Source organism: Carettochelys insculpta, chromosome 2, assembly GCF_033958435.1.
Source record: "Carettochelys insculpta isolate YL-2023 chromosome 2, ASM3395843v1, whole genome shotgun sequence".
NCBI classification, from domain to species: domain Eukaryota; kingdom Metazoa; phylum Chordata; order Testudines; family Carettochelyidae; genus Carettochelys; species Carettochelys insculpta.
This window is the reverse complement of record NC_134138.1, coordinates 240,389,710-240,413,211: the sequence shown is the minus strand read 5'-3', so window position 1 is coordinate 240,413,211 and position 23,502 is coordinate 240,389,710. Positions and strand designations below refer to the sequence as shown.

The following is a 23,502-nucleotide window of genomic DNA, read 5'->3' as shown; positions in this document are numbered from 1 at the left end:
TTGATAAAAAACTCCAGTTTCTGGTACGCACCCATTGAATAGTATACATTGATTATTTTATAAAATAAAATTTTACACAAGAGAAAAGCTAAATATCAGGAAAAGCAGTGACTAATTATATGAGTGAGTCTGTTAAACCTATGAAATAAATAGTGACAAATAGAGAAAACTTTTTTGTTAACTTCTTTCAGTTATTTAGATATTAATTGTGAGGCACAAAATTGCCAAGACAAAATGAAATTTTTCCCTGGTCCCTTTGTCTGGGTGAGCTAAGGGATGCGGTTTGTTGGGGTCATTGAATGTGCAGAGGTCTTTATTTTGTTATTAGTATTTTAATGAAAAACACTTTGACTAGTTACAATTTGAAAGCAGATACAATAGACAATTACCAGAGTAGGTGAATGAAACCAGATTAAGATCTTGCTCCTGCTTCTTGGCGCAACCCTCTGTGATTTGGATGAGAAAGCAGACTCCAGTTTAATAAGTGCACCATTAAATTTAATGACACATCAATGGGCATAGGATCAAGCCTTAGGAGAGCAATTGGCTAAATGACAACCAGGGAGACATAGGACCTGACAGCAATTATGTGACAGGTATAAGTTTCAAGAATGAGTTGCTGTAGGTTATACTGTGGCAAAACTCCCATTTGTGCCAAAGGATGGGCTCTCAACAAGGAAGAGAAATTATGTAGGTGTTAACAAGGAGTTAAAACTAGAAGTTATGGAAGGAAATTAAGAAAAAGAAAAATTAGTGGAACATCGGGTCAAAACACACTGGCAAACAGACTCGGCATTGATAAAGCAACTAAAACCTTTTAGGTCTTTTCTGTCAATTGCTAGGCAAAAATATTTGCTCTAGGATAACATTTTGGTTTTGCTTTTTGATTTTTTTTAAACCTCTCACTAACTCACAACCCCCTAGAAACTAATACTTATGTTGATATGCTGATAGACTTGAATGTACAGATGGAGGATGAAGAAGTTGCAAAGTAGAGGGTCTGATTCTCCAATATCTGGGCACAGTCAAATGAGTGGGATTCTTCCTAGGGGAAAGAATCAGGCTTGGAATATTTTGTGAAGAGTTATTTTATAAAAGAAATAGTACTGTGTTTTTATTCTGATGGTGTCTTGAAGAAAAGGAATGAAGTTTGGTTCTAAATGAAGGGATTTTTTTTTTTTTTGCACTTCTTTGTTGCCCTTCTTTGGTCCTTACTTTGTTGTTTTCATTGCAGCTTAGTCAAGCAAGTAAAGCTGCCGTGATTATGCTACAGCAGTGTTTGCAACCTAAGTCTTGCACTATAGCTCACTTTATTTTTTCATTCAATAGGAGGCAGGGATAACACACACATACAGAGCATTTCTGAGGCTAACTGTAGTAGCATCCTGGCCTGTCCTCTACAGTGCCCCCTGGGAGCTCTTTATTTCAGCCATCAAGTTACAGCTATAAATCTTTGGGAATTTTCTTAAAGTCCTGGTACAAGAAAATACCCTCCCTCCATGAGAAACCAGCAGTAAGGCACGAGACAGGCCGCCTTATAGATTAAAAATGTTTTACTTGTAAGTACTGATAATTTAGCAGTACATAAAAAAAAAAAGATGCACCACACCCACTCAGCTGTGCGCTGTTACCGATAGAACACTAACTGCTTATGCATTACATGTTGATGATCAGTGTCATATTTTCAGCATTTATTTTTCCCCAAATTCAGGCTGCTTGCATTAGGCAATAAGTATGTAACTCCTAATATTTAACTATAATTAGGTGAATGTTTGTGCCCTTCTGATCTGGGTACTTCTTGGCCAGCAGTCGTACTGTTGTCTTTTGCTGTGAAATTTCTGAGAAGTGTTAAGAAGTTGGCAGCCACAATGTGGTCATTAGCATGGCATTAAACCTTTACCATCATTCATTGGGTGGTACACAAGTGCGAAAGGTGCAGTGAGTCTCTCCTGTACTGCTGGGTCCATATAAGGTCTGCCACACATGCAGTCCTTGCTGTCTCTATGCACCTCTAGAGATGCAAAAAATTTGCAGTGCCAGTGAGGAAATATTGTATCCAGTTGAAACTGCTTAGAGGATTTTAGGCAGGCCCAGAACTGGAATTTGGACGGAACTTCAAGGCTAATGCCCTGGCTTCCAGGGTAAGTGTTGTGGAGTTCTTTGGGGCCATAACTGGCCTTTATTTCCTGACTTATCAGAAATACGGCATTTCTAGGAGTACGGTAGCACTAGCCGACCGGAGCAACATCCTGCACCTGTTCAATGTGCTTGCAACCTTAGGCTACGTCTACACGTGAAGCCTACATCAAAGTAGCTTATTTCGATGTAGCGACATCGAAATAGGCTATTTCGATGAATAACGTCTACACGTCCTCCAGGGCTGGCAACGTCAACATTCAACATCGACGTTGCGCAGCACCACATCGAAATAGGCGCTGCGAGGGAACGTCTACACGCCAAAGTAGCACACATCGAAATAAGGGTGCCAGGCACAGCTGCAGACAGGGTCACAGGGTGGACTCAACAGCAAGCCGCTCCCTTAAAGGGCCCCTCCCAGACACAGTTGCACTAAACAACGCAAGATCCACAGAGCTGACAACTGGTTGCAGACCCTGTGCATGCAGCATGGATCCCCAGCTGCAGCAGCAGCAGCCAGAAGCCCTGGGCTAAGGGCTGCTGCACACGGTGACCATAGAGCCCCGCAGGGGCTGGAGAGAGAGCGTCTCTCAACCCCTCAGCTGATGGCCACCATGGCAGACCCCACTATTTCGATGTTGCGGGACGCGGATCGTCTACATGTGCCCTACTTCAACGTTCAACTTTGAAGTAGGGCGCTATTCCCATCCCCTCATGGGGTTAGCGGCTTCGACGTCTCACCGCCTAACGTCGATGTTAACGTTGAAATAGCGCCCAACACTTGTAGCCGTGACGGGCGCTATTTCGAAGTTAGTGCTGCTACTTCGAAGTAGCGTGCACGTGTAGACACGGCTTTAGTGAGTCAGGAGTGTAACAGACAGTTGTGTCTCATTGGCAGAGGAAGCTAGGACAGGGATGGGCAAAGTGGAGGTGGGGGATGCCTTGGGGGCATGACATTTCATAAGTGGGGGCATAGCATGATCAGCTGCTGCATCTGAGGCTCCTCTATTTCATTTAAAATGTTGACATATGTCACTGTTTTTGTGTGTGTGTACTTACATTTATACACCAATTAATAAAGTTTTTACATTCTACTTACTTTCTTACATGTGCTGAAAGGGTTCTTTTCCATATGAACATAATGGAGATTTCTGTTGGTTTGAATTATATTAGACCATTTGGTGGGGCAGCTAATTGCAGGGATGACAAGTGGGGCCCAATGTAAAAAGCGTGCTTACCCCAGGACTAGGAGATTGGTTCTTAAGCCCAGCAGAAGCTGTAGCTTGTTGACTGCTCAATTTACATGGTCCTATGAACTCTCTGCCTTTCTGTACTTATCTCTCTTCAGGCCCTGCTTTGCTTTTCCATGGGACCAATCCAGATCTTGCCCTGAACTTAGTCCTGCACTAATCCTGCTGCTCCTGCCTCAGAACCAGCCCTGCCCCATTCTTTTCTGATTCCCAGAAATCCTGTTCCCGGTTTCAGCTCTGATTCCTGACCCTTGGCTCTGATGTTCAGACATTGACTGTCGTTCTGACCTTTCGTCTTGATTCCAACACTATCTTGACCCTTATCTTTGGCATTTGGATCCACAAGTCTGGAACTCTGGAACAGACCCTGAGAGGGCCCCTTCAGCTTGCCAGGGCCATTTTGGGTCACACACTTTCACTAGGATAAACCACATGGCTTCAGTGCCTCCTTTGACTGAACCTCAGAGACTTGAGCCCTCCTACTGCACACTGTGAGCACCCTTCAGGGAATCCACCTGAACTGGACACTTGAGAGAGACCTGTGCACCCAAAGGGCAGAATGCATGCCCACCCTCAGCATCAGCCGTGTCTCTCAGCAAACCTTTGTAAAAGCAGTTGGCTTCATTAGGTGTGCGGAACACACCACTGGCTAGTGTGGAGAACAGAAGGGTACAGCATAGTCCATTTTGATCACTCCAGAGCCCTCTAAAACCGCTCTTCTGTGCCATTTCACAGGGGACTTCCTTTTCAGCAGCTCACACTTAACAACATCCCACCTGGCCCATCCTCTGTCCTTTATTCATTTTCATGGACAAATATTGTCTCTTAGCTCTCCTCCTCAGTCCTTTATTCTCCAGGGGGCATGGCTGGCTTGTTGTGGAGTGGTGACCAATCTATGGTCATTACTTGCTAGTACCAGTGTCTAGGTAATTGGAGTGACTAATGGCTTTCAGACTCTCCATGGGCGTGGGGCTCAGTCAAACCAGTAACTCTGTGTCTTTGCAAAGAATACACAAGTTTTCCTGCCGCCTAGTTAATAAAGCAATATTTGGGAGAAACTGAGGCACACACACACTTACATATTACAGAAAATTCCCATTCTATTACAGCATGACTGTCTACGTCCCAATCTGCTGAGACCATACTAAGATATATTCAGAAGTGACCCAGAAGTAAAATTGCATTAAATAGTTTCCAGGACAGTTTATTGCAATGACCAGATTTCTCATCTTAATGCTGATCTGACTAAGTCTTGCTTAGTGCGTCACAGTCATGACTCTTAGCTTGAATTGGTATAGAGTAGAGCTAAGCTAACAGCATGATTTTTTTAAATTGCATTTTTAATGAGAGTGTTTAGCTGTGAACTATTAATTCAGTGATTCCTGAATTTTCTCCAGAGGTAAGATGTACGTAAGCTTATAGCCCCTTTCCTGCAGAAAATAAAGCCCAGAATGGAATGAAGAATTACACTCTGCAAATGCAAAAAAAATCCACTTTCTGTTTTCTGTGAGATACTTATTGTCAAATTACGTTACTTTTATTGATACTAGTGAATGCTGCGTGGGCTACTTTTACCTGGAATCTTGTATTTAAAAAATATGAGCCTACTCTTGCAAGGACTACTTGCACAAGAACGAGGCCCTGAATATATATGTCTAAAAACACCTTTATACATCTTGATAGCCTTGTTTCTCTATTTGCAGCTTCTTTTCAGCCAGGGAGTGACTAGAGTAGTTCAAGCAAAATGTTACCCAAGTTTTCCACTGAGTACCTTAATTTACTTATGTATCTTTATTAGACAGGTGAGATGATTGAGGCATTTTCTGTTTTAAAATGCTATACATATTCACTTACCCTAGTAAGTATCCAGAAAAAAAATCTTAACTTTGAATGCTTTGGAAATGCAAATGCTATTGTTATAAGAAAATGAATGCTGTGACAATCCAGGACTTTTACAATATCTTGCATTCAGTTTAACTTTTTCTTCTACCTTAGTGAGATTTGTAATTGTTTTCCCATACTAATTTTGTCGTATGAAAATTATCCTCTTAAAGTCATATTCAATGTTATAATTACATATTCATTTTATAAACAAAGATTAAATGGTCTGCTTTTAGTAAATTGAGAGTCTTTTCATTGACTTCAAAGGGAAAACATTTGAGCCCCAAAATCTGAAATTGCAAACACAACTTGTATCAAAGACAATTTTTCAAATCCTGAAGTTCTTGTCCAGCTTTTACTCAGCTCTTTGGTGTTTAGCATGAGTAAGGACCACAGGGCTGAACTCTGGTTTAATGATGTCTCCTATAATATGTACCAGAAATATGCACAATGTATGCAAGTTGCCATGTTAGTAAACCAAATATATACAGAGTGGATGAATAACTAGTTATCTAGTCAAGGAAATGACTAGCAGCTTTTCAAAATCAAACTACTGTGTCTGTAATATTATATTTTTCTGTAATATGAAGGGCGTTTTATTGCTAAGGAAGTGCTCTGCACATGACTCATGCCGGCAGATCATATGACTTATATTTCCAAAATTAATGTTGTTCCAAATCTTACACATTCAGTTCCCCTATGTGTTTGACTTTACTAGTTGCCAGAATAGGAGGGCATATACCCACCAGTTCTGTCTTATCTCTTTCCCTCATCCACTTTTTTGGCTAATTGAGGCAAAAGCTTCATTTTAAAATCTAAGTGGGTTATGGTGTAAGCGGTCTGTGATTGCCTCAAAGACCTATGCAGCAGTTCTGGGGTTGGGAAAGAGGGAAGGAAAAGTTCCTTAGCCGCACTGTAACTACATTGCGAATAGTACCCAACCCCTTTCTAAAAATATTGACTCCTCCCCTATGATTCACTTTATTTATTATTACCATATCACTAGACATTAAGTGTCACCAATATGCCCAGCGCTAGACAAGACACAGCTAAAGATAGAGGCCAAAATTTTCCAGAGCAACTATTAGTTTGTGGGGGATGGCATTTATTTTTTGGATGTTCACCATGAAGAATTGTGTAAGTGGGTTGTTTCCACAGAGTGCCAGGCATTTCAAATCTTGACTATGGTCTCTGTTCCATGAAGCTCATGCACTACAAGTATAGCAAAGGTCAGTTGAAAATCTCACCTAGAAAGTCAGGGAACAGTAACGATTTAGAACATTTTTAAATGGAGGTGGAAGTGTTGATGGTGTTATGTGGCATGGCCTAGCAATTGTAGGGCTTGCAGAAGAGACTTAAATGGAAAGTGGGTAAGAGGCTCCACATTTAGATAAGCAGATTATTCCAGGAGAGACAAGAGTGGGAAAAGGGAATTGAAATGTTGCATTGCTGGTAGCACTCAGGAGAGTGAGGAGAAGATGAGCTGAGATGGACGTAGTGACAAATTGTGCTGAGGACTGAGTATAAGAACAAGAACCACCAACTTGATTCAATAGGGGAGGAAGAGCCAATGGAGGGATCTGAATAAGACAGTAATATGGTCTGAGTCGAGGAAATGGGGTTGAGGGGATGATTTTAGCTGCTGTAATCTGTATGTGTTGGAGAGCAGTGATATTCGGGAAAAGGGAGGCCAGGGAGGACATAGAGGAAGAGGTTGGCCTGAGTCGTAGTAGGAGATAACCAAGGCACAAAATAAGAGTTTTATATGTAGGGACGCAGAGGAAAGGGTGGATTTTTGATATATTATAAAGAAATAAATATCAGGATTTGAGATTGTTTGGATGAATAGGTAAAATTTGAGAGCAGAGTCAAAGACCACCCAAGGTAATACCAGCGGTAGAGGAAAAGAAACAAGAAAGGTTTAGGGAGGAAAGATGAGCTTTGTTTTTTTTACACAAGTGTAACTTGAGGAAACAGAAGACATCTGAGAGAAAGTATTGATTAGTTCAACTTTGGAGATTGGTGGACCCAGTGAAGTTTCAGGCTGCTCAGAAGGAAAGTATTATTCAGCTGATGAAACACTCTACCAATGGCCATGCTCCAGAGAGGTGCCTCTACATTTGATTTCACTTCTTCCTTCCATGGTTGTTTCAGTAGAGCTCAAGTCTAATGACTATTCAGACATGTTACAAACCCTGCTTCTTTGCTCAGGCTTTTCCTGACGGGGGAGAATTTTTTGGAACTCCTTGCATTTAATCTATTATATTATCTTGTGAAACATATTTTCAGACCTATTATTGTAAGTGTTCCTAGCGATTTATGATGGGTAGGTGACATAAATGGAAACAGTACTTTTTGTAAAATATTTACATTTCAATGATTATTGTAGCATATTGTATTTTTTGTTTTTTAAATACAGGCCTTTTCTTTCAATACAAACAGTTTTTCAAAGCAGTTGTGGGCTATTCAAAGGAGCAATCACATTATCTTCCCTCTGTCATTTTGGACACTTCCATGGCTGCTATCACTGTAGTTGCCATTAAAAAAAATCATTTCACAGTCAGAGTTGATCTCAGGTTTTAGTGAAACCCTTTGTAAACTACAAATTCAGTCTCCAGTTACTGAGTGCATGTTAGCCGGTGGCCGGGTAATGTGCGGTGAGGTACCAACTATGCCCTTGTTATCATCCAAGTTTAAAACTACAAGAGCAGAGAGCTCGTCGCTGCAAGCATCTACCTAATATTCAGTTGCTATGCCTTTAGCATGCTGCTGGAGTAGGCAGAAGCCACTTCAGCAGTTGGGTGCCTGTGCATTTGTCATGTTTACATAGCCAAACCATAAGCCTCATTTCCTGCATTGTGATTGTTTCATTCCATCTTCCTGATATGGCCCTTTCCTGTTTTAAAATGTGAGGTTGGAAGACCCTTAGGAAAATGTGTTGTGCTATTTGTCCTTTATTTTCTGTAGGAAAATCTTCCTGAAAAGGGCAAATGCTGTGTTTTGAGTACGGTATACGCTACTGGTGAGCACTAGTAGCCAAACTCTTATTAATTCATTTTGGAAACACTTCCGCAAAAGCAAGCTATGTAATGGGGATCTTCTAACCATTGGACAAATAGGTCTGGTGGAGGTGATTTAGCTGCCCTTGCTCTATCAATATCATCACCTATGCTGAACATAATAAGACAGTTTGTCATTAGATGATACACCAGGAAATGCTGCTGTTGTTTTTGAGGGTGAGGCAGGACACATCAGTGGAATAAATAATTATGTGCAACAACCGCCCCTTCCTTTGAGATGCCCAGGACAGGCAGAGCAGCATGAACTGCGGACCTCATGCCAAATCTTTGGTTCCAGTGATATGTGTAAATAGACTGAATATTTTACTGTATATCCTGAAGCTTTTTGTCCTGTTATAGCAGTGATTAAAGGGAGACCCACATGTGCTCCAGAGCCAAGAAAGCTGGAGCTGCCCAGAGGGGTGGACAACTCATGTAGTTCTGCTCCACGCCTACTCTCCAAACATATGTATCCTTACCCATGCTCCCTCCCTGGTGGGACTGAAAAGAAATGATCCAGATGCAGGATAAGAATAAATCCCATGTATCAGGGGAAGGCAAGTGGGGAGAAAGAGGCAGACTAGAAATGTTTGTTCTCCTTGTGGGGCATATCTGCTGGGCAATGGGAGCAGCACATGCATCTCAGCTCAGGAACAGAGAACAATTCTTTGGCACAGTGGTCTGGCTCAGTCTGTTAAAGAAGCCCCTTTTCCTTTCACATGGGAAAGCTCAGCTGATTGCTGGTATCCTCCTCAATGGTCAGAGAGTCTTGTATATAGCAACTGGGTGTGACAGAGTCAATGCCTAGAGGAGGAAGGACTGCCACCCACATAAGAGCTTTGTGGCTTCTGCAGTGGAGTTTGAAAGGAGACAGTTCCTGCCACTGAATTTTTGGCCAGTTTCTATGCCTCTGAAGACAAGGAAGTACGATGGAAGTTATTCAGCCCAGGACATGTGCTCAAAACAGTTCATGGAGAAGTAAGCTTCTAGACAATAAAGCTGAAGAGATGACAGGTAGGGCAGGGATGTTATAATAACTGGGCTGTGACGCTTTTAGCACAAAGCCTGACATTTGTGTGGTGGGGAGTGACACAGTCAAGGCAGCATTAGAGCTTTCCATATGGCAAACAGAGCACTATAACTAGATGTATTTTCATGTAACTTTCCAGTTCTGTTCATGACATGATGCTACTGACTATTGCACCATAATGCTTGGGCTAGTGGCATATATACTGGGAATGAGAGTTGTGTATATATCAGATTGAAGATCAGTGGGGCTTATATTGTTTTATTTCCTGAGTTTTGAATTCCCATGTTTGTCAGTTTTACCATTTGCCACTTGGAAATCAGTACCTTATCATCATTGCAATGATGTAATCCTCCACTGACCTTCACAACTGTCGCACGGGGTCCCCAATTGACAAATCCAGCATTTCATCCGGAGCCTATTTGTCTGCTGTCTGGCATTAGAAAACACTTACTTTGCAAAATATGTTGCTCATTTTTTATACATGTACAAGACTTCATTCAACCCAGCTCTTGTGCAGATGGATATTGCTAATGCCAACACATGTTCACATTCAGGCAGATTTCTCCTCTTTATGGAGGAATATTTATTGTTTTCCCCCCTCCAATCAAGTCATACTTAGTGAGGCTACATGTGGATTTACCCTCCACTAAATATTTCAGACAAATAGCATTAAAATCGATAGCCTTAAAAAAACTCTGGAAAAATCTGCACTGGAGGCAAACCTAATGTGGAAAAAGTAATGGCAGCCAGAACTGACAGCTTGAATTATTTTTTTTTTCACCTGGACCTTTCATGAGCTATTTTGGATTCCTTCGATTATGCAATCTCATTTCACAATTTCTCTTGTTCTGGGTTTCCTTAGCAAATGTTCCTCTCGACCTTCCCTAGCTCCTAATTTTCTAGGGGAAACACTACATCCGTGCTACCATCACGTGTCATCTGATGCCTGGTCAGTTGACTGAACCATGGGGTGGGTGGGGGAAGGGAGGTGGGGTCCAAGCCCACACTCATCACTAGGGACTAAATGACAGAGTCAAAGCTGGAGAAAAGTCAAAATCCCTTAAGGGGCTAGTTTCTTATGAAAGAAGTAGACAGATCACAGAATCATAGAATCTCAGGGCTGGGAGGGACCTCAGGAGGTCATTGAGTCCAACCCCCTGCTTCAGGTAGGATCAACCCCAACTAAGTCATCCCAGCCATGACTTTGTTAAGCCATGACTTAAAAACTTCTAGGGATGGAGATTCCACCACCTCTCTAGGCAACGCATTCCAGTGCTTCACCACCCTCTTGGTGAAGCAGTTTTTCCTAATATCCAACTTACTCCTCTCCTTCTGAAACTTCAGACCATTGGTCCTTGTTCTGCCATCTGTCACCAATGAGAACAGTTTCTCTCCACCCTCTTTAGAGCTCCCCTTCAGGATGTTGAAGGCTGCTATTAAATCACCCCTTAGTCTTCTCTTCTGCAAACTAAATCAGCCCAAATCCCTCAGCTTCTCCTCACAGGTCAAGTGCTCCAGCCCCTTAATCATTTTTGTTGCCCTCCACTGAACCTGCTCCAGCACATCCACATCTTTCATATTCTGGGGGCCCCAAAACTGGACGCAGTACTCCAGATGTGGCCTCACCAGTGCTGAATAAAGGGGAACAATGGCTTCTCTAGATCTGCTCAAAATGCTCCTCCGAATGCACCCCATTATGCTGTTAGCCTTCTTTGCTACAAGGACACACTATTTACTTATATCCAGCCTTTCATCCACCATAATCCCTAGGTCCCTTTCTGCTGTACTGCTGCTTAGCCAGTCGGTCTCCAGTCTATAACAATGCTTGGTATTCTTCCATCCCAAGTGCACTCTACACTTCTCCTTGTTGAATCACATCAGATTTCTTTTGGCCCAATCCTCCAATTTATCCAGGTCACTGTGGATCCTATATCTGCCCTCCAGCATATCTACCTCTCCCCCTAGCTTAGTGTCATCTGCATGCTTGCTAAGGGTGTAATCCAGCGGGTGGTTTCAAGTGGAGTGCCCCAACACTTGGTTCTGGGGCCAGTGTGTGTGTGTCTGTTTTAAAATCTCCTTTGATCTAGAATGTAGAACTACAACAAAAAGTAAATAACACAGTGTAAACACATGATCTGGTTCTGACATGGTCTGCCACTTCAGGCCTAATAGGCTGGAATTGCTTAGTGAGCACCAGAAATTCAAAGACAATTAATGAAGCAACATCATTTAGACATGAATTCTTATTATCTAGGCCAGGGTTTCCCAAATGGGGGGCATACCAGTGGCTGGCCTGGGCAGCGTGGGGCTTGGGTGGCTGGCTTGGGTGGCTGGCTCCTGCAGCTGAGGCGGGTGGCTGGTGGGTGAGGGGGTAGCTGGCCCTGGCAGTGTAGTGCTCAGGCAGGTGGCTCTGGCAGTGCAGATTAGGAGGGTGGGGCAGCTGGCGAGGAAAAGCTCTGGCACATGGCACAGGGCTCAGGCAGCTGGCCATCTGGGGTTGCACCAGGCACCTGCAAGGGGCCAAGAAAAACTATTTGTGTTTATTTTTAGTTTTAAATAACACTTTTATATCCAGTTTTTGTGTTTATTGTAAATTGCAAGTTGAATTTTTTGTTAAAAGCGGGGCTGGATGATGGTAAAGAAGTGGGGTGTGTGAGGGTTTCTCAAAAATCAAAAGTGTGGTGTGATGCTGAAAAGTTTGAGAACCACTGATCTAGGCAAATACATCCATGGTCCCAGCACTGGAAGGTGACATTTAGTTCTGTGTTGGGAAGTTAAAAACATTTTAAAAGTATGAAACAAGGAAACTCTAAAAACTGTGTTTGATTCTTCCTTTACACCTACTGTACTTTGATTCATCAATCATTTTTAACTTCACTCACAAAATTTCCCTGTTGCAGAGTTCTTAGAAAAGTAGTGGGTGAGACTAACAGCCCAAGTCTCATGCTGGTTTCATGTTTGGTGTGACAGCTCCAAAGTACAGTATATGAATCACCTTAATATCGGTAGCTGTAAAGTAGTGGCACAGTTGGTTTCTCAGAAATACCACATTAGTGGCTGGAAAGCTTAACTTTATATTTTCTATCAGAAGTCAAGTGTGAAACATTCTGTTCTGAAATATTAACTTAAACAAAGTTCAATTCTGATACTGTCAAGAAGGTTTGGGCAAGGGGTTGTGAAAATAATATTTTATGCTCACTTCTGTCCATAGGGGATGTTAGTATTTTTGAACTCAAATGATTACATAGCAAGGATATGCCATATACTTAGAAATTTTCACTAGCTAGTGTGGTTTTTGATCCAGAATGTATTATTCATTTCCAGTATCCTGAGAGGTCTGCTTGCTTCTGCAGATCTACATTTTGATATAGGACAGATGCTTTAGAGCAGCTCCCTCTTTTCAATCTCCTATATTAATGTTTACTTAGCTCCAAGATTCAGATGGTCAGTGAATCTAAGTACTATTTTCAGACTATTCTACAAGTCTTACAGGCTGATACATCATACCTGAATCTCCCATTTCTTCTGATTTCCTATATAGCAGCCCCAGGGACTTCATAGTTAAGGATCTCTGTAAAAATGACGTGCATGTGTGGTGGTGGCTGTCAGATACACATAACAGCTTGCAGTGAAAGAAGGTGTTTGGTGTAGTCACAGTTTGTAAACCTCCCTTTCACAATGACATGCATCCTTCTGTCATCATTTTTGGATATTGTTGTAATGAAAAAAAATTTCTGCCCCAGTAGCTCTAACGTTTATAACATATTCAAGGATTGTAAAAAGTGGAAATGGTATAGTGGTTTTGATTGCGTGTTTCCTTTCAGCATATATATGTGTTTCATTGGATGTGTCTATTGGTTACCAGGGGAACATCTGCCAGATTCACTATGATTAACTGTTTTATCAGACTGACTATCAGAGCTGAGAGCAAACTTCGGAAACAGTAACTAAACTGAGGAAATAACTCTCTGTTGCTAGGAGGAAGAAGTTTTAAAAAGTTATTTGGATATAAATGCTGGTTTAATACATTTATGCCAACAATTCTTTATTGTGGTATATATATAGAGAGAGAGTAAGAGAGAGACACAAAAATAGCAGACCATGAATAAATCACAGCATTTTGGAGATGCACTGATTTAGAATAAACTAACATTTCTACAGCAACTCTATCAATTTATATCGAAAGCCTCACATAATGTTAAGACATAACTGATTGATACCATGCTTCATGCCAACACTCCCACCTCAGATGCTAGGTGGTCAATCTTGCCGGATGCTGAGTACCCTCACCTTTCATTGGACCCAATACATTTTCCCTTTAAATCAATGGGAACTTGATCAGCTGCTTCACTGGCAGCAGAATAGCACTCACTCAGTAAGGTTTGGGCCTAAAATATGCAGGTGTTACTTTAATCGGTGTTAACTAAAACCTCTAAGGCTAATTACTTTGTTGTGAACTACGGGACTGATTACTAAGAAGTTACTCAGACAAAAGTATTTTGGGAACTTTAGGTGTTTTCCATTCATTTTAACAGAAGACCAGTAAAGTCCCTCTCTGCCCATGAGTTCCCACTTACTGTTTTTACTGTCATGGCATACGAAGATTAAGGCACCAGATTCTTTAGTCCACTTCTTAGTGTAGAGAGGCTTTGAAGTGGCAAGCACAGTGCAGTGGAGAATTTTCCACTGGCATAATCTAGGAGAGGTACAGCTGCCATCTCCTATGCTAGATTCTACCCCTAGGCTGGGTCTACACAGCGCTCCCCGCAGTGCCACTGCTGGCAGAGCTATGCATAATGAGCTTCTTGGGATTGCAAGTGACATGACTTTTGCATATTCCTGAAGCTCATTACCACAGCCCTGAGGGAGTTCAGCGTCAGCAGAAGAGGGTGCTGGCGCTGCAGAGGCTGTGTGGATGTGCTTCTGCCAGCTAAACCCCCCTCAGTCACTAGTCCCTTATGCCTCAGCTTGACAGTTTGAGACATAAGGGATTGGCAACAGAGGGGGGTTTAGCCGGCAGAGGCACATCCACACAGCCTCTGCAGTGCTGGCACCCCCTTCTGCCGACGCCAAACTCTCATGGGGCTATGGTAATGAGCTTTGGGAGTATGCAAATGGCACACCATTTGCAATCCTGAGAAGCTCCTTTTGCATGGCTGTGCTGGCAGCAGTGCTGGGGGGAGTGCCACGTAGACATAGCCCTAGTGTGAGGGAAGAGAGGGTTTTCTCGGGTGAGTTGACCAAATAATAAGCGTAAAAAATAGGGCAGCAGGTTGGGAGCAATGGGCACCTATGTAAGATAAAGGCCCACATATTGGCAGGGCCACCAATGCGGGAAGGGGAAGGAAAAGGAGCAGTTGCCCAGGGGTCTAGTGTTTTAAAAGGCTTCAGTGGCAGCCAAAGACCTGGGCCCTTTAATCTGAAGTTGGAGCGCTGTGTGGTATAGTCCGAGCAGCTCTGAGGGCAGGCCGAGGAAAGCGTAGCAAAGTCCAGGCAGCACTGAGAGCTGGCTGCCTCTAGCCTCTGCCCCCCTGCCCAAAGCCTCACCCCTGCTGGGGGCCTGGAGCTCAGGCCCTCCCCATTGCCCAGGGTCTGGCAAAAATCTGTTGCCAGGTCTGCATATTGGGATTATTCCTATAAAATCAGGACATATGATCATCCTCTCCATACGCGCGCGTGTGTGTGTGTAATGTGTGCTCATGGTGCTCATGTTAAGATTCTTGTACAACTATCAGATTTGCAGTTGCCCAGCTGTTTCATGGTAGCAGAAGGTGGGTATGCTGGATACATCTATACTTGTCATGTGTGGGGCTTCCGTGCCTTGACTTCTGATGCAGTGCTGCCTCTCTGGACAGTTTGGTCACTCAGCAGGCCTGTGTCTACACCACACCAGAAAGGTACAATGTAAAAATTGGGGTACAAGGGGGAGGCATAAGCCAAGGGAGTACATGTAGGTGGGGAGGCTGCTGGCAGAGAGAAATGGAGAGATGGGGATGCCATCTCAGAATGAAAGAGAAGGAGGGCCAGGGGAAGTGTGAAGTGCGTCTGAAAAGAATATGTGGAAGATGTTCCCCTTTCAGAGATGGGCAATGTAACACCTGGGCAAAGGGTTCAGGGCTAAGTGCAGGAATATGTAGAAAATATCACAACAGGTGTATTCGCAACAGCAGAGGGAACAAACAAGGGCATAAAAGGGACTTTGGAATAGGAGTGGTTGGGCTCAGGAACAAGGCAAAGGACAAGGGGGAAAGGAAGAAGACTGGTAGCCCCTAAGATGGCTGTTCTGTTTGCGGGAAAAGTTCTCCAGGACTCTTCCTTTCATAGGAGAGGTGGGGGACTGATAGGACGGGAATGGAGCTCTTTCCATGTCTCATGCCTGATGATCATAGGACAGTGGGTGGGACAGCGTCTGTCCCACGGGACTTAGACCTGGCTCAGATAGCCCTTTGTTCCCTTGTAGCTGCTGTTCTTTGTATGCTCCCTCTTCTCGTGTAACTTGGAACAACTGTTCGGCTTTTCTCAGCAAGGCACAGGAAATGGAAGCCCATGAGGTAGCTTTGGATACTGTAAGAGGCCTTGGTCCTATTTTAACAGACTTAATATGTGCATATTGCCTGGTAACAATGTGAAATTGCAGAACTACTAACTGTGGTTTGTAACTTATCCTTTAAATAAGCTTCTGTACCAAATGACTGGAGGGGCTTGTCTACACTTGCCCCCAACTTCGAAGGGGGCATGGTAATCAGGCCCCCATGGCACCTTCAAAGCGTCAAAGGAGTAAAGGGACTTCGAAGTAGTGCGGGCATTTCGAAGTGCCCATGGCTACACGCATGCCAGTGATTCAAAGTTGCTGTGGGGGAAAATTAGCCTAATGAAGTGCTGCGTATTCACCACAGCACTTCATTAGTAATCTCCCATGGCCCTGATTACCATGCCCCCTTCGAAGCTGGGGGGAAGGGTAGACCCAGCTGAGGAGAGCTAATGTGATGTTAATTTTTGAAAAGGGCTCTGGAGCTGATTCTGGCAATTATAGGCTGGTAAGTCTAATTTCAATATGGGGTAAATTGGTTGAAACTGTAGAAAAGAACAAGTATCAGAGAGGTAGCCGTGTTAGTCTATATCTTGGAGAACACCAAGAAGTCCTGTGGCACCTTATAGACTAACAGATATTTTGGAGCATAAGCTTTCATGGGCAAAGACCCGCTTCGTCAGATGCATCTATATGTCTATTTACATCTGATGAAGCGGGTCTTTGCCCATGAAAGCTTATGCTCCAAAATATCTGTTAGTCTATAAGGTGCCACAGGACTTCTTGGTGTTATAGAAAAGAACAGAATTTTTCAGACACATAGGTGAACATAATTTGTTGGGGAAAAGTCAATGTGCTTTCTGTAAAGGGAAGTTATGTCTCACCAAACTACTAGAATTTTTGGCGGTGTGTTGGTGTGGGTGTGAACAAGCATGTGGACAAGGTGGCTCCATCCATATAGCATGCATCTGATGAAGTGAGCCTTTGCCCATAAAAGCTTATGCTCCAAAAAACCTGGTAGTCTATAAGGTGCCACAGGACTTCTCTTTGTTTTTAGTGAATATAGAGCACATAGATTTCCAGAAAGCCATTGACAAGGTCCTTCACCAAAGGCTCTTAAACAAAGTAAGTTGCCATGGAATAAGAGGGAATGTTCTCTCCTGGAATGATAATTGATTAAAAGATAGGAAACAAAGTGTAGGAATAAATGGTTAGTTTTCAGAATGGATAGAGGTAACTAATGGGGTCCCCTGCAGTTCCATGTTGGGGCGAATCCTATTAAACATATTCATAAATGATCTGAAGAAAGTAGGAAATGATGAGGTGACAAAATTTGCAGATGATACAAAACTGCTCAAGATAGTTCAGTCCAAAGGAGGCTGTGAAGAGATTCAAAATAATCTTACAAAGCTAGGTGAGTGAGCAACAAAATGGCGGAAGAAATCTAAATGTTGACAAATACAAAACAATACTTATTAGAAAACATAATCTGAACCAGATGTATAAAATGATGGGGACTAAATTAGCTGTTACCACTCCAGAGAGACCTTGGAGTTATTGTGGATAGTTCTCTGAAAACATCCCTTCAATGTGCAGCAGCAGTCAACAAAGCAAACAGGATGTTAGGCAGTATTATGAAAAGGATATATAAGACAGAAAATATCCTATTGCCTCTGTGTAAATCCATGGTACATCCACATCTTGAATACTGTGTGCAGGTTTGGTAGCCTCAATTAAAAAAAAATCTTGGGGCTGGAAAAAGTTCAGAAAAAGGCCACAAAAATGGTTAGGGGTATGGAACATCTCCTGCCCAAGGAAAGATTAATCAGACTGGGCTTCTCAGTTAGGAAGAGGGACAACGAAAGTGGGATATGATAGATGTCTATATATACATGACAGGTGTGGAAAAAGTGAATAGAGTTATTTACTCATTCCCATAATGAGTCACCAAATGAAATTCATAGGCAGCAGGTTTAAAACAAACAAAAGGAAGTACTTTTTCAAACAATACGCAGTCAATCTGTGGAATTCCTTGCCAGAGGATGTTGTAAAAGCCAAGACTGTAAAAAGATTAAAAAAAGAGCTAGAGATAAATTAATGAAGGATACGTCCATCAATGGCAATTAGCCAGGATGGAGAGGAATAGTGTCCCTAGCCTCTGTTTGTTAGAAGCTGGGAATGGGTGACAGAGGGTAGATCACTTGATGTCTGCCTGTTCTGTTCATTCCCTTTTGGTTACCTGGCATTGTCCACTGTTGGATTTAAAGGATATGTGTCTAGACAGACCTTTGGTTTGCCCTAGTACGGTGATTTGTATGTTCTTATGTTTTCTGGTCTGTATCGAACACCCAAATATAAGACACAGTTTTAAATACTACCATGCAGTAAGAGAAATAGGTTTGTGAGGTTGACTCAAAAATAAAATATATTATGTTAAAAAATCTTTTGTGATTTTGGTAGAACAAACGGTAAACTTGTCAGAATGAAAACCAGTACTGACAGGTATCATAGCAGAACTTATATGATGTGATTATTTTTAACTTGGGATATTGTCAATAATTTGCATCTGTGTTCTGTGCAAATTACAATAGAAGTTTTTTCTTTGGGGGAGTTTCATATAATATAGTTGAGTGTCTTTAATGGCTGTTTAGAAAGTACATTTTTTGCAGAAGGGACTGCATGAAATAGGGGAAAAAGTTAATATAACTGTAGGATACAAGGAATCTTAACAAAGCATACACTTGTGGTACAAGAGGAAAAACGTGGAAATAAAAATGTAAATTACAAAATTATAACAAAGCCCTATTACTACAAAGCACTGAGATGTGATTGCATAACCCACTAGCCGCAATTAGCATTTTAAATGATTGCTTGCTATTAAAAACATCATTGAAATGTCACATTGTCAATAACGTGCACAGTATTAACCACGATAAACGCCTGAGCGCTAAGAACAATGGAAGATAAAAATAATATTTAATAAAATAAAAATAAATAGTTGAAAGGAAGGAAGCTACAGTTACAGCAGCTTGCAGGAGCGGAAGCCCCGCTCAGGCAATGGGAGGAGAAGATAACTTTGTGCAATGCTGCACAGCTACAGGCAGACACATTACAGCTGAGAAGAAGGCGGGTGTGAGGGGTTGTCTGACAGGCTCAAAGGCGGGAAAATACCGGAGCAGAAGTGTGAACGCTCCGGATTGGGGGTGGGTGCAAACCACACACGTCGCACACAACCTCCCTCCTGGAGCCCGGAGCCTCAGCAGCAGGGAGCACGGGGGCGGCTGTGGCACAAACCACCCAGCCCTGCATTGCAGACCACAGACCCGGGGCCCCGCCCCCCGCCTCGCGCAGGCAGCCGCGTCCGGGAATGAGTGAGGGCAGAGGGGGAGCGGAGCCAGCCAGTGGCTTCAGCAACTGCCAGCGCGCATGCTCAGCGCTCGCGCATGCTAAGTAAGAGCCAGGTGCTGCTCCCGGGGTGGGAGGATGGGCTCGCTCCGTGTGCTGGAGCTCTACAGCGGCATCGGGGGGATGCACCAGGCGCTGAGAGGTACCGGCCACGCTCGTGACCCCTTCCCGCCGGCGTCCGCCTCGGGCTAGCGCCGGCACCTGCACAAGCAGAGGAGCGCCGGGGCTCCTGAGCTGCAAACTCGGGGGGCAGGGAGGAACAGGCTGGTAATGCTGCTATGCACTGTCCGGGCCAAGCTCAGACCTGCTCCTCGGCCTGTGCCTGGGGGTGGTAGGTTATCAGGGTTACTGGAGTATAGGAATATAGGTGGTATTTACATGCACCAGAGCGAAAACTCATACTCCAGGGGCTCGCGGGCAAGGAGAGTTCTGCCAGGATGTCTTAACAGTAATCCCAGATCAAGAGTGTACTTACATGCCTGTGAGACACCTGTTGGATTTCTACCTACCTATTTTGCTTACGTTTCATTTGAGGCCAGTCTCTGGGGTTTGGTTGAAGATGGCCTGTCTCTTGTGATGTGTACTTAAAAAAAGAATTTTTACTCTTTATTAGGGACTAAAGTAGGTGTTATGATTTTGGTTAATATTAGAAGGATTCTTGACAAATCATTAATTAAAGTGGATTATTCTGAAACATTTCAGGGAGAACACTACTTGGCTTTTGTTCCAAGGTAAGGGTGGCTGTTTATCTGGAAGGAAAGGATTGTAAGCAAATACATATCCTAGATCCGCAGCGTCCAATAAATGCGCAGCTCACCATGTGTGTGAAGAGGTCACTGCGGTGTGATGATTCCGGCTCTGGTGCCACTTGTGGCTCTTGGAGCCTTTAAATGCCATCTCCTCCTAGAGCTGCAAGAGGGGAGTTCTGTCCTGCTCCATACACATGCCCCACTGCTTGGTGGGAGAAGTACGTGGCAGCAGTGGTGGCCCCGGCGGCGGCTCCAGCCACTCTGGTGGCCCCAACTGCAATGGCTCCAGCTCCAGGGGTGGCGGCTCTGGCATTGGCTCCGGCAGTAGCTCTCTTGTGTTGCCGGCATTGATTTTGAATGGGGGACTGGGGTGTCTGTCTCTGGGGGAGGGCATTTATTTAGGTGGGGGGGTTGGAGTGTCTGGCTCTGGGGCAGAGGAGAGCATTTATTTAGAGTGGGGGCAGGGGATGTGGCTGTAGCAAATATGGAAGGATGACAACCACAACTGTGGCGATCTTTAAATTCCTATTGGACACTGCTGTCCTAGATAGATGTACCACCTTTTTTGACATGCAACAATTTAACTACTAAAGGTCTAATAAGGAAAACCAATTTAAATAGTCTGTCCAGATGTTACTAAGGCTTCTTAAAGTCATTTATTAAAATGTTTATTAGGCACAACAGCACAGGTGTTCTGCAAACTAAGGGCTTCTCTGTACTTCCCTGAAGATCAGCCTGGAAGTTCTGCAAACTACGAGCTTGTCCACACTTCTGGAATTCGATTTTGTGTGTCTAGTAAAGATGTGCAAAGTCAGTCTGTCCGGGGTCGGCAGTCAACCTCTGCATGCTTCTCTTCCATCACCCTTTCTTAGTGAAGACAGTCACAAAAGTCAACTTCCGATATGTTGATTATATCTACACAGTTGCAGTAGCTAAACTTGTGTATTGGAAATCAACTTTCAGGTCTAGTGTAGACCAGGTCTAATGAGATGATACTCTCAGGGCTGGTCTACGCTATCCCTTAGGTTGATGCAACTTACATCACTAAGGGGTGTGAGAAAGCTCTCCTCTCTGACATAAGATACATCAACTTAAGCACTGTCCTCAATGCATAATATCACAGGGAGACTCTCTACCATCAATATACGCTTCTGCCTCTCATGAAGATGGAGTAATTCTGCTGACAGGAGAGTGCTCTCCTGTTGGCATAGTACATTTTAGCACAGTTTTACCCACTATAGCACATCTGCTGATGTAGCAAGCTAGTACAGATCTTCTCTTAGACTTACTGTCTTTTTGCTCGCCTGTGCCAGAATAAGAGGTCGTCTTTTTGGCTGACCTGGCCTTACCTTCCACTTTCTTTGGTTAGTAACAGAGAGGAAGCCGTGCTAGTCTATACACTATCAAAACAAACTGTGCTTATCCTGGGCATAAGGGGATTCTTTCTTCTTTTTTTCCCCCCACCATGCCAGTAAGGCCTGTTTTCTTCATTTCTGTGACTTATTTTGAAAGTTAGGCATCTTCATCTCTCTTTTGCCAGGTGTCTGCCTATTAAACTTCCTGTAACAATAGGAGATGGAAAATTTAAGTGAACATAGTTTTAAACAGGAGCATTTTGAACGTGTTTTGTAGTTTATGAATATAGTTAATGGTAGTACAAATTAAAAGCTTTCAATAAGGATTTTAAAATGCATCTAGATGAGTTTGCCAGCAGAATAAAATTCAAGAGAAAAACAAGGTCTCCCCCAACACACATACAAAGTAGGGTATTGTGTTTTATATTACTATTTTGTGTGTATAAGTATTAATGTAACAAAAAAGCAAGCAAAATATGTGAATGTACAAAAAGTAGGAAGAGTTAAAGCTAGAACTAAGCGTTAGTAATTGTCTTAGGGACCAAATGCCTTTGTTATTCCCTCAGGCTACAGTATTGTTTCTATTGTATTCAGAAATAGAAACCGCATGGCCAAATACCATAGCAGGGCTATTTGAAGTGTGGTGTTTTGTTCCTCTGGCGATGTGGAGAAGATCTGCTGAGATTGAAGAACAACGACTGGGGGAGTCCTAGAAGTTTTGTCCTGTGACAGAGTGAGACCTGTAGATGATGTATGCTCCACACAGACTACAAAGATTAAGTAGTAGTAGTTGTAGTAGTTTTGTTCCCAGTAACCCTCATCATAAGCAGTTATTTTAAACTCCAGCGCAGTGTAGCCTGTGCCAGGTTCGAAATAAGATGCCCTAACCTAAGTGTGTCTTTGGAAGAGAGCATGGACTATCGGTATTTTTTTGGGAGTTGTAGGGGTTTTTAACTGAAGGAAAGAGAGACAGGTACATTGTTTCTAGTTTTCCTAACAGTATTCTAAAAGAAAATCTGAATGTTTTGTTTTAGTTCCCATGAGATTCCACGAAAAATAGATTGAATGAATGCAAACCACTATCCAACTGTTTGTCACATGTTGGTATCTAGATGTATGTGAAACATCAGCCCCAGATATTATCTGGCTTCTAACGTAGTCATAGACACTCTAAGACCATCTAGTAATTAATCAACATTAATGTGTTTAAAAGTTAGTGGGAATCTTAAGGGGCCCTACGTATGCTCGTGGTCCAAATGAAATGTGATACCATAGCATAAAAGTAACAGAGTAGTTGTTAGAGATGAGCCTGTCTAAGATGCAGCCTTGAATAAATAAGAGTATTGCAAGTAAATGAGAAAAAGTATAACTCTACAGTTCATGCTCCTTGTGTTTGAGAAAGCTGGGACTTTGGCCAAATCATCACCATTGCATCAAGGACATTTTTTGGGAGGGGTTGGTGGGAAAGAGGGTGAGGATTCCAGACCACTATTGTTGGTCCCAGAAAGGTTCAGTTTATTTCCAGAACTTGTAATTACAGCTTAGAATCACAGAAGGAGTTCCTGAACAATTGGGGCAGGGTCAGTCTAGATAGTAATTTACACGTCTCTTCTTCTGCGCTTATTTTTGAGTGAAGAAATTACAATAAATACAAATAGTATGTGTCAGAGTCTTTTGTAGTGGTACTAGCCAGAGAAGCTAAAGCAAGTCATTTCTTTAGGGGGAGTCTTGAATTCTTGAATGTTTGAATGATCCTTGATAGTGCTGAAGGTTATGTACTAATCTAAATTTTACATATCAAATGGCTAAATAAGTTTGCATTACAGCTGACATTACTTTTTCCAGATCTGGCCATTTCTTTTTATTGGAAGTCTGCAGTGAGACATACACGCTGTTCTTTGACTCCCTGTTTCCATGTCACTTAAAAATTTGCCCAATTCACACTCTTGCAGACTGGAGTCTTGTTTTGAGTCCTGTTAAAATTAGTAGCTGCTCAGTATGAATAAAGAAGTCCTATTCTTCTTCGAGTGTCCCCGTGGGTGCTCCACAATAGGTGTCGGGCTCGCCCGGCGCCGCAGATCGGATCTTCCAAGCAGTTTCTGCCGGAC

General features: G+C 42.9%; 1 protein-coding gene across 4 annotated transcripts in view; it reads left to right on the top strand.

Annotated features, from left to right (window-relative positions):
• The window catches only part of TRDMT1 (tRNA aspartic acid methyltransferase 1), a 67,221-nt gene that overhangs the window by 1,385 nt on the left and 42,334 nt on the right, over positions 1–23,502 (top strand). The window contains exon 1 of one of the 4 annotated variants that reach the window (XM_074984820.1): positions 19,331–19,432. The exons of 1 other annotated variant lie outside the window; for it this stretch is intronic. Coding sequence is in view for 1 of the 3 variants with exons in the window: in XM_074984818.1 (XP_074840919.1) it covers positions 19,369–19,432 (64 nt within the window). In the remaining 2 variants the exon portion in view is untranslated. Of the gene's footprint in view, positions 1–19,330; positions 19,433–23,502 lie in introns of those variants that run through there. 2 more of the 4 variants (XM_074984818.1, XM_074984822.1) reach the window with 2 other exon arrangements.